This window comes from Acartia tonsa, chromosome 5, assembly GCF_053477335.1.
Source record: "Acartia tonsa isolate MP-2025a chromosome 5, ASM5347733v1, whole genome shotgun sequence".
NCBI lineage: Eukaryota > Metazoa > Arthropoda > Copepoda > Calanoida > Acartiidae > Acartia > Acartia tonsa.
The window spans coordinates 6,267,048-6,284,936 of NC_137264.1; the positions used below are offsets into that span (position 1 = coordinate 6,267,048).

The 17,889-nt window shown below is 35.6% G+C and overlaps 1 protein-coding gene across 2 annotated transcripts in view; it reads left to right on the forward strand.

Moving 5' to 3' along the window:
- LOC145318630 (carbohydrate sulfotransferase 12-like) overlaps positions 1 to 17,889 on the forward strand; it is a 62,114-nt gene that overhangs the window by 30,579 nt on the left and 13,646 nt on the right. The window contains exons 1-3 of one of the 2 annotated variants that reach the window (XM_080160026.1): positions 12,280 to 12,411; positions 12,837 to 12,893; positions 13,387 to 13,552. In XM_080160026.1, the coding sequence (XP_080016152.1) occupies positions 12,386 to 12,411; positions 12,837 to 12,893; positions 13,387 to 13,552 (249 nt within the window). In that variant the 5' untranslated portion in view covers positions 12,280 to 12,385. Of the gene's footprint in view, positions 1 to 12,279; positions 12,412 to 12,836; positions 12,894 to 13,386; positions 13,553 to 17,889 lie in introns of those variants that run through there. The other variant, XM_080160028.1, reaches the window with a different exon arrangement.

A 17,889-nucleotide genomic window follows, 5' to 3' on the forward strand; every position in this document is an offset into this window, starting at 1 on the left:
CATAGCCTCTCCATCGCCCCTAAATAGCCCCTTACCCTAATTTATATAACATAGCCCCTACATAGCCTCTCCATCGCCCCTTAATAGCTCCTTACCTTAATTTATATAACATAGCCCCTACATAGCCTCTCCATCGCCCCTTAATAGCCCCTTACCTTAATTTATATAACATAGCCCTACATAGCCTCTCCATCGCCCCTTAATAGCCCCTTACCTTAATTTATATAGCATAGCCCCTACATAGCCTCTCCATCGCCCCTTAATAGCCTCTTACCTTAATTTATATAATCCTTACCTTAATATATATAACATAGCCCCTACATAGCCTCTCCATCGCCCCTAAATAGCCCCTTACCCTAATTTATATAACATAGCCCCTACATAGCCTCTCCATCGCCCCTTAATAGCCCCTTACCTTAATTTATATAACATAGCCTCTACATAGCCTCTCCATCGCCCCTTAATAGCCCCTTACCTTAATTTATATAACATAGCCCTACATAGCCTCTCCATCGCCCCTTAATAGCCCCTTACCTTAATTTATATAGCATAGCCCCTACATAGCCTCTCCATCGCCCCTTAATAGCCTCTTACCTTAATTTATATAATCCTTACCTTAATATATATAACATAGCCCCTACATAGCCTCTCCATCGCCCCTTAATAGCTCCTTACCTTAATTTATATAACATAGCCCCTACATAGCCTCTCCATCGCCCCTTAATAGCCCCTTACCTTAATTTATATAACATAGCCTCTACATAGCCTCTCCATCGCCCCTTAATAGCCCCTTACCTTAATTTATATAACATAGCCCTACATAGCCTCTCCATCGCCCCTTAATAGCCCCTTACCTTAATTTATATAGCATAGCCCCTACATAGCCTCTCCATCGCCCCTTAATAGCCTCTTACCTTAATTTATATAATCCTTACCTTAATATATATAACATAGCCCCTACATAGCCTCTCCATCGCCCCTAAATAGCCCCTTACCCTAATTTATATAACATAGCCCCTACATAGCCTCTCCATCGCCCCTTAATAGCTCCTTACCTTAATTTATATAACATAGCCCCTACATAGCCTCTCCATCGCCCCTTAATAGCCCCTTACCTTAATTTATATAACATAGCCCTACATAGCCTCTCCATCGCCCCTTAATAGCCCCTTACCTTAATTTATATAGCATAGCCCCTACATAGCCTCTCCATCGCCCCTTAATAGCCTCTTACCTTAATTTATATAATCCTTACCTTAATATATATAACATAGCCCCTACATAGCCTCTCCATCGCCCCTAAATAGCCCCTTACCCTAATTTATATAACATAGCCCCTACATAGCCTCTCCATCGCCCCTTAATAGCCCCTTACCTTAATTTATATAACATAGCCTCTACATAGCCTCTCCATCGCCCCTTAATAGCCCCTTACCTTAATTTATATAACATAGCCCTACATAGCCTCTCCATCGCCCCTTAATAGCCCCTTACCTTAATTTATATAGCATAGCCCCTACATAGCCTCTCCATCGCCCCTTAATAGCCTCTTACCTTAATTTATATAATCCTTACCTTAATATATATAACATAGCCCCTACATAGCCTCTCCATCGCCCCTGAATAGCCCCTTACCCTAATTTATATAACATAGCCCCTACATAGCCTCTCCATCGCCCCTTAATAGCTCCTTACCTTAATTTATATAACATAGCCTCTACATAGCCTCTCCATCGCCCCTTAATAGCCCCTTACCTTAATTTATATAACATAGCCCTACATAGCCTCTCCATCGCCCCTTAATAGCCCCTTACCTTAATTTATATAGCATAGCCCCTACATAGCCTCTCCATCGCCCCTTAATAGCCTCTTACCTTAATTTATATAATCCTTACCTTAATATATATAACATAGCCCCTACATAGCCTCTCCATCGCCCCTAAATAGCCCCTTACCCTAATTTATATAACATAGCCCCTACATAGCCTCTCCATCGCCCCTTAATAGCCTCTTACCTTAATTTATATAACATAGGCCCTACAAAGCATCTCCATCGCCCCTTAATAGCCCCTTACCTTAATTATATAACATAGCCCCTACATAGCCTCTCCATCGCCCCTTAATAGCCTCTTACCTTAATTTATATAACATAGCCCCTTCATAGCCTCTTCATCGCCCCTTACCTTAATTTATATAACATAGGCCCTTTATGGCTCCTGTACAGCCTCTGTAATTGTATTGCCCCTTCATTATAGAAGGTAGGGCATTAAGGTAAGGAAGGAATGTGACCCTCTACAGTTTTAAATTTAAGTTTTAAAAGGATGACAAGGATGACAACATTTATAAAAGCAAAGCTCTGAAACGGTAGAAAAAAGTTTAAAGGAAGCCTGCAAGAAATACCACGCTTTAACTGCTGAAAGACTGCCACAAGTAGACCAAATACCCCAAATTTGAAGCCTTCAGCTTCTATAACAAAAAAGTTCTAGGCATTTTAAAATGACATTTTATGTACAATGGAAATTTTGAAAGAATTGCAATGCTCATGTTGAAAACTTTAAAATTAAACTACGTGGCCTAGAAACAAAATTATAAGCTTATTTTTTTTTGTCATAAATTTAGGTTTCCAGTAACTAATTATATTTTTACAATAAAAATACCCATTTTTATAGTCAAAATCATTAAAAAAAAATAAGTTTTACTTGCGTTGTACCGAATGTACTGTAGCCAATCAGAAGGCTGAATCAGCTTAACAACCAATCACAGCTAAGCTTGTATTAGTTTACCCCTTTGTTTCCGCTATGATTTTCGTTTAAAAATGCAATTTAAATCGATTTTTTTTCATAGATTTTGACTATGAAATGTGGTGTTTTTATTGTAAAAATGTAATCAGTTACAGGCAATCTAAGTTTCTGACAAAGATAAGGTTATAATTTTATGTCTAGGCAACGTAATTTAATATTGTTTTTTCTTTTATGAGCATTGGAAATCTTTCAAAAATTCCATTGTACATAAAATGCTATTTTGAAATGCCTAGAACTTTTTTGTTATTGAAGCTGAAGGCTTATAATTTGGGGTATTGGGTCTTCTTGTGGCAGTCTTTTAGCAGTTAAAGCGTGTTATTTCTTGCAGGCGTCCTTTAATGAACATTAATAATGTAGAGTGTCAGAACTGAATAGTCAGAACATAAATTTAAAATTCGAAACAAAATTGTAAGTAAATTTATTGAGAAATTGCTTACATGCAGGAAAATGCTTAAGGACGTACTCACATTTTTTGGACTTGATTATAGATATGATTCGCTTATAACATTCTATTTTGTTGTCCTAGGAATCAGTATCCCAGAAATCAGATTAATCGGATAATTTTGATACATAAAAATTTGTTGTAAGTTAATAATTAGTATGCTTAAAATGGACGTATGGATATTCTGATAATGATTATAGACTTTCTAAATCGTACCTTTCTACTACAGGAATCACATGCCTAAATTAACGAAAATAGCTAACCATTACGGACGTACGGACTGATCCTTAATATAGAAAAGCTTTGCTTTTAAAAAGTTAAAAAGATTTTTTGAGGGGATGGGGTAATATTTTTCTTGGGGTGAATTTTCTGGGAGGGTGGAGATACCCTCCCTCGAAATAATTATAAACCCTCTATGAACTTAAAAGAAGCTTCACTGTAAAGGAGAACCATATAGGTTCAGCGGTTAGCTTTTCTACAGACAAAAAAAAGATTACTACTTTATATAATAGGTTATGAAAAAGGAAAAAAAAGCAAGATAACAAGGATAACAACATTCACAAAAGCAAAGCTCTAAAATCAGGAGGTCAAACATAAATTTTGTTAAAATTAGCGTAAATCTATAATACAAAGTAGAATGATGTCTGTCCATCCGTCTGTCTGTCTGTCCGTCTGTCTGTCCGTCTGTCTGTCCGTCTGTCTGTCCGTCTGTCTGTCCGTCTGTCTGTCCGTCTGTCAGTCCCTTAAGATCTCGGTAACCACTGGACCGATTATATTCTACTATTCAGGGAATATACCTACTGGTCCTGTGGTGGTTTTAGGCTATTTTCTTGGGGGGTGGGATACCCCCAACCCCCCCAAAAACAAAAAAATCCCCCCCCATTTTATTTTTGCGAATTTTTACGAAGCTAGGGGCGAAGCCGCTAGTTTTATTATATACCATTAAAATTTCGTCTTATGATAGTTTGTCAATAAAATGCCATCTATAATTATCCCAACTTTCTTTATAATTTGAAATGTCCGCCTGTATTCGTTTGTAAATATTCCCTATAACTATGAGCATCAATTTTTATGATCCGTTATTATGTCGGTCGTGCTACAAACGGCATGTATATTAATAATTTTTTTAATCTGAAAGTGCAGCTTCTCAAAAGCTCCTTCTATTTCTACGCGAAATTTTGTTTACTTAGAATTTTTACAATTACATAGCCTAAAATACTTTTCCAACTCTTCAAAAAACATACACTTATGAGTAAATTATACATTTTAAATATCTAAATTGATTTGAAAAGAAGAAAATAATAAACTATTTGCTTTTAGTAGTGAATAAATGTATAAGTATAAATGTTTATTTATAACTATCTAGCCCAAGTCGTGGAGACCCTTTTCTGTTCTTTTGTAGAGACTCGGCTGTATTTATATTTCCAACACTATTAGCTATTTTAAAGACCCAAAAAAATCCCTATCTCTTGAGTAGAGCTTCATGACATATGTATATCCAGTCTATAAATTATTTTGTCTGTCTCTCAATTATGCTTCAAAAGACTTAGGTTTCGTGATAATCTTTGAGTAATAGCATATTCTCTTAAAGTCTGCTCTATAACTTACTTTGTCTGTTTGTCCATTATATGATCCTTATTCAAATTTCTATTTAACTAAAAAATTTCATTCTCTTAGTTTATTTTTTTTCTTTATTTCATTATGTTATTATATTATTTATATTTATTTTATTAATTCATTATAATTTTCCTTTTTAAATGCGAAACTTTTCTATAGTAAGGATTGGTTTGTCCGTACGTCCAAACGGTTAGACGACATTTTCTTTAATTTAGACATGTTATAAATATCCTATCGATTTCAAACTTTGCAGAATGATTTCTATAACAGTTGGGTACAATACTATATTCATTACTAGAAAGTATGTACGTCCATTTTTTTGTATAATATCATTGTCCCATTCATCTGGGTTTTGGAGTAATGTTTCTTAGGACAACAAGGTTTAGTATTATAATCAAATACTAAAGATAAAATTATGCCCTTTTACTATATTCTATACTAGCAGATTCGCCCCTAGCCTCAGGGGCTTTGCCCCAAGAGGTGATAAAATTTTTTTTTGGCGAAATTCGTAATAGGACCAAGAAAATCTTCAGCAAAAAAAAAAATGGGGGGGGATTTTTTTGTTTTTGGGGGGGTTGGGGGTATCCCACCCCCCAAGAAAATAGCCTAAAACCACCACAGGACCAGTAGGTATATTCCCTGAATAGTAGAATATAATCGGTCCAGTGGTTACCGAGATCTTAAGGGACTGACAGACGGACAGACAGACGGACAGACAGACGGACAGACAGACGGACAGACAGACAGACGGATGGACAGACATCATTCTACTTTGTATTATAGATTTACGCTAATTTTAACAAAATTTATGTTTGACCTCCTGATTTTAGAGCTTTGCTTTTGTGAATGTTGTTATCCTTGTTATCTTGCTTTTTTTTCCTTTTTCATAACCTATTATATAAAGTAGTAATCTTTTTTTTGTCTGTAGAAAAGCTAACCGCTGAACCTATATGGTTCTCCTTTACAGTGAAGCTTCTTTTAAGTTCATAGAGGGTTTATAATTATTTCGAGGGAGGGTATCTCCACCCTCCCAGAAAATTCACCCCAAGAAAAATATTACCCCATCCCCTCAAAAAATCTTTTTAACTTTTTAAAAGCAAAGCTTTTCTATATTAAGGATCAGTCCGTACGTCCGTAACGGTTAGCTATTTTCGTTAATTTAGGCATGTGATTCCTGTAGTAGAAAGGTACGATTTAGAAAGTCTATAATCATTATCAGAATATCCATACGTCCATTTTAAGCATACTAATTATTAACTTACAACAAATTTTTATGTATCAAAATTATCCGATTAATCTGATTTCTGGGATACTGATTCCTAGGACAACAAAATAGAATGTTATAAGCGAATCATATCTATAATCAAGTCCAAAAAATGTGAGTACGTCCTTAAGCATTTTCCTGCATGTAAGCAATTTCTCAATAAATTTACTTACAATTTTGTTTCGAATTTTAAATTTATGTTCTGACTATTCAGTTCTGACACTCTACATTATTAATGTTCATTAAAGGACGCCTGCAAGAAATAACACGCTTTAACTGCTAAAAGACTGCCACAAGAAGACCCAATACCCCAAATTATAAGCCTTCAGCTTCAATAACAAAAAAGTTCTAGGCATTTCAAAATAGCATTTTATGTACAATGGAATTTTTGAAAGATTTCCAATGCTCATAAAAGAAAAAACAATATTAAATTACGTTGCCTAGACATAAAATTATAACCTTATCTTTGTCAGAAACTTAGATTGCCTGTAACTGATTACATTTTTACAATAAAAACACCACATTTCATAGTCAAAATCTATGAAAAAAAATCGATTTAAATTGCATTTTTAAACGAAAATCATAGCGGAAACAAAGGGGTAAACTAATACAAGCTTAGCTGTGATTGGTTGTTAAGCTGATTCAGCCTTCTGATTGGCTACAGTACATTCGGTACAACGCAAGTAAAACTTATTTTTTTTTAATGATTTTGACTATAAAAATGGGTATTTTTATTGTAAAAATATAATTAGTTACTGGAAACCTAAATTTATGACAAAAAAAAATAAGCTTATAATTTTGTTTCTAGGCCACGTAGTTTAATTTTAAAGTTTTCAACATGAGCATTGCAATTCTTTCAAAATTTCCATTGTACATAAAATGTCATTTTAAAATGCCTAGAACTTTTTTGTTATAGAAGCTGAAGGCTTCAAATTTGGGGTATTTGGTCTACTTGTGGCAGTCTTTCAGCAGTTAAAGCGTGGTATTTCTTGCAGGCTTCCTTTAAACTTTTTTCTACCGTTTCAGAGCTTTGCTTTTATAAATGTTGTCATCCTTGTCATCCTTTTAAAACTTAAATTTAAAACTGTAGAGGGTCACATTCCTTCCTTACCTTAATGCCCTACCTTCTATAATGAAGGGGCAATACAATTACAGAGGCTGTACAGGAGCCATAAAGGGCCTATGTTATATAAATTAAGGTAAGGGGCGATGAAGAGGCTATGAAGGGGCTATGTTATATAAATTAAGGTAAGAGGCTATTAAGGGGCGATGGAGAGGCTATGTAGGGGCTATGTTATATAATTAAGGTAAGGGGCTATTAAGGGGCGATGGAGATGCTTTGTAGGGCCTATGTTATATAAATTAAGGTAAGAGGCTATTAAGGGGCGATGGAGAGGCTATGTAGGGGCTATGTTATATAAATTAGGGTAAGGGGCTATTTAGGGGCGATGGAGAGGCTATGTAGGGGCTATGTTATATATATTAAGGTAAGGATTATATAAATTAAGGTAAGAGGCTATTAAGGGGCGATGGAGAGGCTATGTAGGGGCTATGCTATATAAATTAAGGTAAGGGGCTATTAAGGGGCGATGGAGAGGCTATGTAGGGCTATGTTATATAAATTAAGGTAAGGGGCTATTAAGGGGCGATGGAGAGGCTATGTAGAGGCTATGTTATATAAATTAAGGTAAGGAGCTATTAAGGGGCGATGGAGAGGCTATGTAGGGGCTATGTTATATAAATTAGGGTAAGGGGCTATTCAGGGGCGATGGAGAGGCTATGTAGGGGCTATGTTATATATATTAAGGTAAGGATTATATAAATTAAGGTAAGAGGCTATTAAGGGGCGATGGAGAGGCTATGTAGGGGCTATGCTATATAAATTAAGGTAAGGGGCTATTAAGGGGCGATGGAGAGGCTATGTAGGGCTATGTTATATAAATTAAGGTAAGGGGCTATTAAGGGGCGATGGAGAGGCTATGTAGGGGCTATGTTATATAAATTAAGGTAAGGAGCTATTAAGGGGCGATGGAGAGGCTATGTAGGGGCTATGTTATATAAATTAGGGTAAGGGGCTATTTAGGGGCGATGGAGAGGCTATGTAGGGGCTATGTTATATATATTAAGGTAAGGATTATATAAATTAAGGTAAGAGGCTATTAAGGGGCGATGGAGAGGCTATGTAGGGGCTATGCTATATAAATTAAGGTAAGGGGCTATTAAGGGGCGATGGAGAGGCTATGTAGGGCTATGTTATATAAATTAAGGTAAGGGGCTATTAAGGGGCGATGGAGAGGCTATGTAGGGGCTATGTTATATAAATTAAGGTAAGGAGCTATTAAGGGGCGATGGAGAGGCTATGTAGGGGCTATGTTATATAAATTAGGGTAAGGGGCTATTTAGGGGCGATGGAGAGGCTATGTAGGGGCTATGTTATATATATTAAGGTAAGGATTATATAAATTAAGGTAAGAGGCTATTAAGGGGCGATGGAGAGGCTATGTAGGGGCTATGCTATATAAATTAAGGTAAGGGGCTATTAAGGGGCGATGGAGAGGCTATGTAGGGCTATGTTATATAAATTAAGGTAAGGGGCTATTAAGGGGCGATGGAGAGGCTATGTAGAGGCTATGTTATATAAATTAAGGTAAGGGGCTATTAAGGGGCGATGGAGAGGCTATGTAGGGGCTATGTTATATAAATTAAGGTAAGGAGCTATTAAGGGGCCATGGAGAGGCTATGTAGGGGCTATGTTATATAAATTAGGGTAAGGGGCTATTCAGGGGCGATGGAGAGGCTATGTAGGGGCTATGTTATATATATTAAGGTAAGGATTATATAAATTAAGGTAAGAGGCTATTAAGGGGCGATGGAGAGGCTATGTAGGGGCTATGCTATATAAATTAAGGTAAGGGGCTATTAAGGGGCGATGGAGAGGCTATGTAGGGCTATGTTATATAAATTAAGGTAAGGGGCTATTAAGGGGCGATGGAGAGGCTATGTAGAGGCTATGTTATATAAATTAAGGTAAGGGGCTATTAAGGGGCGATGGAGAGGCTATGTAGGGGCTATGTTATATAAATTAGGGTAAGGGGCTATTTAGGGGCGATGGAGAGGCTATGTAGGGGCTATGTTATATATATTAAGGTAAGGATTATATAAATTAAGGTAAGAGGCTATTAAGGGGCGATGGAGAGGCTATGTAGGGGCTATGCTATATAAATTAAGGTAAGGGGCTATTAAGGGGCGATGGAGAGGCTATGTAGGGCTATGTTATATAAATTAAGGTAAGGGGCTATTAAGGGGCGATGGAGAGGCTATGTAGGGGCTATGTTATATAAATTAAGGTAAGGAGCTATTAAGGGGCGATGGAGAGGCTATGTAGGGGCTATGTTATATAAATTAGGGTAAGGGGCTATTTAGGGGTGATGGAGAGGCTATGTAGGGGCTATGTTATATATATTAAGGTAAGGATTATATAAATTAAGGTAAGAGGCTATTAAGGGGCGATGGAGAGGCTATGTAGGGGCTATGCTATATAAATTAAGGTAAGGGGCTATTAAGGGGCGATGGAGAGGCTATGTAGGGCTATGTTATATAAATTAAGGTAAGGGGCTATTAAGGGGCGATGGAGAGGCTATGTAGAGGCTATGTTATATAAATTAAGGTAAGGGGCTATTAAGGGGCGATGGAGAGGCTATGTAGGGGCTATGTTATATAAATTAAGGTAAGGAGCTATTAAGGGGCGATGGAGAGGCTATGTAGGGGCTATGTTATATAAATTAAGGTAAGGGGCGATGGAGAGGCTATGTAGGGGCTATGTTATATATATTAAGGTAAGGATTATATAAATTAAGGTAAGAGGCTATTAAGGGGCGATGGAGAGGCTATGTAGGGGCTATGCTATATAAATTAAGGTAAGGGGCTATTAAGGGGCGATGGAGAGGCTATGTAGGGCTATGTTATATAAATTAAGGTAAGGGGCTATTAAGGGGCGATGGAGAGGCTATGTAGAGGCTATGTTATATAAATTAAGGTAAGGGGCTATTAAGGGGCGATGGAGAGGCTATGTAGGGGCTATGTTATATAAATTAGGGTAAGGGGCTATTTAGGGGCGATGGAGAGGCTATGTAGGGGCTATGTTATATATATTAAGGTAAGGATTATATAAATTAAGGTAAGAGGCTATTAAGGGGCGATGGAGAGGCTATGTAGGGGCTATGCTATATAAATTAAGGTAAGGGGCTATTAAGGGGCGATGGAGAGGCTATGTAGGGCTATGTTATATAAATTAAGGTAAGGGGCTATTAAGGGGCGATGGAGAGGCTATGTAGGGGCTATGTTATATAAATTAAGGTAAGGAGCTATTAAGGGGCGATGGAGAGGCTATGTAGGGGCTATGTTATATAAATTAGGGTAAGGGGCTATTTAGGGGCGATGGAGAGGCTATGTAGGGGCTATGTTATATATATTAAGGTAAGGATTATATAAATTAAGGTAAGAGGCTATTAAGGGGCGATGGAGAGGCTATGTAGGGGCTATGCTATATAAATTAAGGTAAGGGGCTATTAAGGGGCGATGGAGAGGCTATGTAGGGCTATGTTATATAAATTAAGGTAAGGGGCTATTAAGGGGCGATGGAGAGGCTATGTAGAGGCTATGTTATATAAATTAAGGTAAGGGGCTATTAAGGGGCGATGGAGAGGCTATGTAGGGGCTATGTTATATAAATTAAGGTAAGGAGCTATTAAGGGGCGATGGAGAGGCTATGTAGGGGCTATGTTATATAAATTAAGGTAAGGGGCGATGGAGAGGCTATGTAGGGGCTATGTTATATAAATTAAGGTAATGGGCTTTTAAGGGGCGATGGAGAGGCTATGTAGGAGCTATGTTATATAAATTAAGGTAAGGGACTATTAAGGGGCAATGGAGAGGCTATGTAGGAGCTTTGTTATATAAATAAAGGTAAGGGGCTATTAGGGGCGATGGAGAGGCTATGTAGGGGCTTTGTTATATAAATTAAGATAAGGGGCTATTAAGGGGCGATGGAGAGGCTATGTAGGGGCTATGTTATAAAAATTAAGGTAAGGAGCTATTAAGGGGCGATGGAGAGGCTATGTAGGGGCTTTTTTATATAAATTAAGGTAAGGGGCTATTAAGGGGCGATGGGGCGATGGAGGAGCGATGGAGGAGAGATGTAGGGGCCATCAAAGTACAATGTAATATAAATTTGTGGAAGGAGCGATGAAGGGGCGATGTAGGAGCGATGGAGGAGCGATGGAGGAGCGATGTAGCAGCGATGTAGGGGCCATCAAGTTGCAATGTTATATAAATTTGGAGAAGGAGCGATGAAGGGGCAATGGAGGAGCGATGTAGGAGCGATGTAGGGGCCATCAAGTTGCAATGTAATATAAATTTGGAGAAGGAGCGATGAAGGGGCGATGTAGGAGCGATGAAGGAGCGATGTAGGAGCGATGTAGGGGCCATCACAGTACAATGTAATATAAATTTGAAGAAGGAGCGATGAAGGGGCGATGTAGGAGCGATGGAGGGGCGATGTAGGGGCCATCAAAGTACAATGTAATATAAATTTGAAGAAGGAGCGATGAAGGGGTGATGTAGGAGCGATGGAGGGGCGATGTAGGGGCCATCAAAGTACAATGTAATATAAATTTGGAGAAGGAGCGATGGAGGAGCGATGAAGGGGCGATGTAGGAGCGATGTAGGGGCCATCAAGGGACTAAGATATATATAATAGTGAAGGGGCCATGAAGAGGCGATATTTAATTAAATAGCCCCTTGGGATAAGAGGACATATCATCTCCTCTTTAGAAGGGGCGATAAAGGAGCGATAAAGGATCATTTAATCGCCTCTTAGGGCAAGGGGCTATTAAATCGCTCCTTTCAAGGAGTCATAACATCGCCTCTTGTTATAAGGGGCTATTAAATCGCTCCTTTCAAGGAGCCAATACATCGCCCCTTGTCATAAGAGGCGATCAATTAAAATCATCGCCCCATATGGAGCGATGTCATGGAAAGGACTATACCCGAAATTTTTACATTCACACTCCCTTTAAGACTGAAAACATCTGTTATTTTCCAAAAATTGACCATCTTTATGATTTAAATATTCAAGTAATTCAATATGGACATATGTTTAAAATCATTAGCACTCCAGTATACCAAGTTATGAAGAATAATTTAAACTTAAACAAAAAAGAAATTATAAATCAAATATATATGTGATAAATTTATATTAAAATGTATTTTACTCGAAACAAAATAATGTAGGTATATTCATAATATTTAAAAACTGCACGTTTAGTTTCTGCTTTTTGATAAGTCTTTTCAATTGCAATTTTCAGTAAATTTGTAGGTAGCCTCAAAAGGGGAGGAAAGAAAGGACATTTAATGTAAAGTATCAAATATGATAAAGATTGTATAAAGCATGATATCTTTATTCATTTCAATTTGTTAAATAATGAAATGTATTTGTTGTTGTTATTTTTCAGATGACTTTTATCATTGGAGAATAAGGCACCTAAATATATTTCTAAACACTTTTTTAATTTATGTAAAACTCAAAAATTATAAATGTCTAACTTAAGTGTAAGAGCCATCCTTTACAGACAAGTGAGAAATTATTGAATCCAGAAAGGATTGTCCCATTTCTCACAATATACATAATTTACATAGTGCGTGTTTTATTTAGAAATATCATTGGAGTTTCATGTGGCATAATATTCTTCACATTGTTCATTTATTCTCAGTAAGTAATACATTATTTAACCCTGTGCCCGCCAGAATGTAGATATTCAAAAATTCCAACTCTCAGTTATGCCATAGCCAATATTTAAAAGTTACTTAGTCAAAGCTCTCTATATTTCACACACAGAAAATTAACAGAGGGAGGGGGGGGCAACCTTAGAAAAAATCTGATTCTAAATACTAGTGACTTCATCCTTCAGCCTACAGAGACTACATCACTAATTTCAATTTCAACTGTAATGTGTACACTGTAATGAATAAAACTTACTCATACATACTTGAAAAATCCATATTAAAAAAAATAAGAGTGGGTTTCCATTTTGGAATTCAGGATATTTCTTATCTTTGGAACTTCATCAAATAGGGTAGATGTGAGCCACCCCATTTATATTATTTTTTGGATACATTTTTCACAAATCATGAAAGAAGCTTAAAAACTTAAACTTTGTTTTTATTATACATATTATTATATATTTTACCATGTTTTATTTTAGAGAGCAAGTTGAAATTAGAAACATTTCTATTCCAGAAGATCTTAGAACCCAAGCCAGATCAATATTAGGATTTAAATCTAAATTATCTGACAATGAAAATCCTGACAGTTATGAAAAGAAACCATCTGACAGTTCCAATGAGTGTTCAAAATTTTTGGAGGACCAGGTATTTCATTTAAATTAATATATGAAGTAAAATATCTAATAAATAACATAAAAAAAATTATTCAGTGACAGATTATGCCCTGCCTTAAAAAGCAGTATTTACAATAATACACAAGACTACTGCTCAGTACCTGGTATACTTTACAATTACTCATAAGAAATATGATTTAAACTGTATGATTAAAAAGTAGATTTTAGAAGGTGAGGATTTTGAACTGAGTGAGCTTACTAAAATTAGGAATAAGCGTATCCAAGATGTTTGCATTGCCTTTTTTAGGTTGGCATTAAGTTACATATTAGTGAGAGAAAAAAAATAATAATAGATGTAGGAAAAAATTAAATTAGCAGGGAAAAAGGAAAGGAGGGTAACTACAAATTTCAAGGCTGATTTTTCTTCAATTTTAAAACCCTAACTGTAATCAATAATGTTAGGTTTTATTGAAAATCCAGGCAAATCAATTATTTTCAGTGTGTACATTCATTACATTCTTCAATATGACAATAGATTTAGAAAGTTCATCTTTAAGATTTAATGCAAATGTTTTTTAAAAGATTCTTTTCATGACAAAAATCATTCAAAAGTCTTTGAAATGAAAATGGAAATCTTTCAATTTTTTAAAAATCTAGCTATTAGAATATAAAACTGTTTTATATCTGAGATTATTTCTAATCAATATACCATCAAGAGAATTTGGAAGCCTCCAGCAAATAAAATCATAACAAAAAGTAGTTTTGTATAATTAGAGAGCTCCTTCTTGGGCAACACATTAATTTTCCTAAACAAAGGTGGTGTGTGACATTTATAAGGGGATTTGTGAATAATTCTAATAGCTTTTTTTGTAGAAATGCCAAAAGTTTAATAAAGGTGTGCAAATAATGCCTAAATTTTAAAAATACCATTAGAACAGCTATGAAATCTAGATTTTGGAATTATAAAAATGATTCCTGTGTAGTTTGGGAGCTTCGTGGAAAAATGTTCCTACTGAGATAAAACTTCATTTTCGAGTAAGTTTTGAGACATTTTACCACCTATCTATGCGTAACTCTTTTTTTCTAAAAACACAAGCCAATTTGAATTTCAAAGATGTGTGTGCACTTCTTTTTGCACACTAGCACATGAACCGTTCTTATATTTCCAAAAACTAGAGTTCATAGTAATGTTAACTCTATACATAGTATTTTTACTATTAAAGGGCGAATATAGGTTGAATATGATATGGGCTCAAAAAACCGTGCCATTCATAGATTATAAATAACTTAAAGATATTGACATATCCAATTGTATAAGTCTGTTTATAGCTTAAAACCTGTCTATCTCAAGATAATATTATGTAATTAGTGTGGTTCCCTAAGAACTGAAACACCCTAGCATCACACAAGGCTTCGCAGCAAGGTTGAATTAAAAAGCTTTTGTTAAATGATAGTCGCAATAACGTGGAAACAAGTTAACAATGTATTTTTTTGTATCTTAGAAGTTTTCTTCCTTAACAATTATTCCCCAACAAAGTATAAAGTATATCACTGTGGGCTAGAATTGAATCAAGACAAAAGTAAGTGCCGAGCCCTGGGACCTATGTAGGGTGAAAATAGACATAAATCCTTGATGATTCCAGGTGGAGACAAAATATTTCAGCGGGGTCTTTTAGTTTTTTTTCCAATTTTAGGTTCTGAAAAAAAATTTTAAAAAATATGAAAATCTTTAATAAAAAACAAACAAAAAATATTTTTTAATATTTTTTTTTATTTAAAGATACAAACAACTTATATAAATACTATAAGCTTTAAAAAAAATCACAATTTTCAAATTTAGACTTTCAATATAAAGATTTGTAGAAAAAACCTAACAACAAATTCTAACATATTTCTGATCAACATAGCAATAAAACGTCTTTTGCAAAATCTTTATCATAAAAAATAAATAGCACTTACTAAAGACTTTTTTTCATTTAAACTTATACTTTTCACATTAATTAACTTTAAAGATTGATTTTTTTAAAAAGAAAGGTTGCGTGATTTTTTTATTCATAATTAATTGCCTAATTTTAAGATTCAGATAAAAAACCTTACTGCATTATATCATGGGATACTCTACTAGCAGCGGCTACGCCTCTAGAGGCATATACGGGCCCTTAGGTTGGGGGGGAAGACGAACCCCCCTTACAACTACAGTTTTTTTTTAATGTAAAAGTTTAAAACATTTATTTTGGAGAGTTAATTCTCTTGGGATAGTGATGGTACCCTTCCCCAAAATAGTAATAAACCTTACCAGGACATATAAGAAGCTACCATGTAAAGGAGAACCATATTGGTTCAGTGGTTAGTGACACCCCTTGGTGCACAAAGACTCACATAGAACCTGTTACTTTATTATAAAGATACATATATACACAGAAACTCTACAATCAGAGTATGTCTGTTTGTTCATCCGTCTATATTCATTTGTTACTAGCGGCTACGACCCTAGAGGCCATTAGGGGCACTTGAGAGGGAAAGAAGTGGTTGAATTATACAACTAGATTTTTATTTTAGACTTAAAAAGAAAAAGTTATTTTTTGTGTGTGAAATGGGGTCCTTTTTTAGGGGGTGATTTCTCCTAGGATGGTGGAGGTACCCTCCCAAAAAAAGTTATAAACCTTCCAAGAACCAATGAGAAGCTACATAGAAAAAAAAGAACCATTGATCATTGTTAATTACTATTTAGGGATCTAAAGGGATAAGACAATGACCGCTAAATTGATTTACATTCCCAAATATGATACATGGATAACCCTTCTGTATGTTTCAGTTAATGGTTGAAACTGCTTAAGAACTGATATTGTTCTTTTATTACTTTACTATGTAGCTTCTCATTGGTCCTTGAAAGGTTTATAACTTTTTTTGAGAAAGAGAAGAGAAATCGCCCCTTAAAAAAGGACCACAACACACAAAAAATAACTTTTTCTAAAATAAAAATCTAGTTGTAGAATTCAACCCCTTCCTCCCCTCTTAAGTGCCCCTAAAGGCCTCTAATTAACTTTAAAGATTGATTTTTTTTAAAAGAAAGGTTGCGTGATTTTTTTATTCATAATTAATTGCCTAATTTTAAGATTCAGATAAAAAACCTTACTGCTTTATATCATGAGATACTCTACTAGCAACGGCTACGCCTCTAGAGGCATATAGGGGCCCTTAGGTTGGGGGGGAAGACGAACCCCCCTTACAATTACAGTTTTTTTTAATGAAAAAGTTTAAAACATTTATTTTGGAGAGTTAATTCTCTTGGGATAGTGATGGTACCTTTCCCCAAAATAGTAATAAACCTTACCAGGACATATAAGAAGCTACCATGTAAAGGAGAACCATATTGGTTCAGTGGTTAGTGACATCCCTTGGTGCACAAAGACTCACATAGAACCTGTTACTTTATTATAAAGATACATATATACACAGAAACTCTACAATCAGAGTATGTCTGTTTGTTCATCCGTCTATATTTATTTGTTACTAGCGGCTACGCCCCTAGAGGCCTTTAGGGGCACTTAAGAGGGGAGGAAGGGGTTGAATTCTACAACTAGATTTTTATTTTAGAAAAAGTTATTTTTTGTGTGTTGTGGTCCTTTTTTAAGGGGCGATTTCTCTTCTCTTTCTCAAAAAAAGTTATAAACCTTTCAAGGACCAATGAGAAGCTACATAGTAAAGTAAAAAAAGAACAATATCAGTTCTTAAGCATCAGAAAGATGGACAAACAGACATCAATCTATTTTGTATCATAAATAGTGCTTTAAAGCAGGGAGAGAAATATCATCTGGAAAAAAAATTTCCTATCGTTTAAAAGTTATATCCCTGTATAAAAAAAATAGGATGTCCGTGTGTTTTTTCTGTGTGTGTCTAAAGTTCTTGCTAACCGCTGGACCAATTTGGTTCTTCTTTATTGACCTATTTTTTAGACTGATATAGGATCAACATATTAAGGAGTAGTTTAGTGTCTATTAATCCTTATATAAAAGTAATAGTTTCTGTGTCTGTCTGTTTGTGTGTGTGTGAGGGTGTCTGTCGGGTCCGAAGATTCTTTGTAACCGCTTAACTGATATAGTTCTTCTTGGTTCCAGCTTTTCATGGTCCTGAGAATTTTTTAGTTTAGAAAAAAATGAGTTCCTACCCAACTTTAAAAAAAAAACTTTTTCTTTTACTTACTATAACTGAAGATAGGGGAGAGGTCAACTTCCCCCCACTTATCAAGGGCCCCTAGATGCCTCTATGGGCAAAACCGCTAGTGATAAAATAATTTTTATCTTGAATTATGATTAAATTGTTCTTTTTCCATTTAATAAAATATAATTGTAATTATCAACCTCAAAG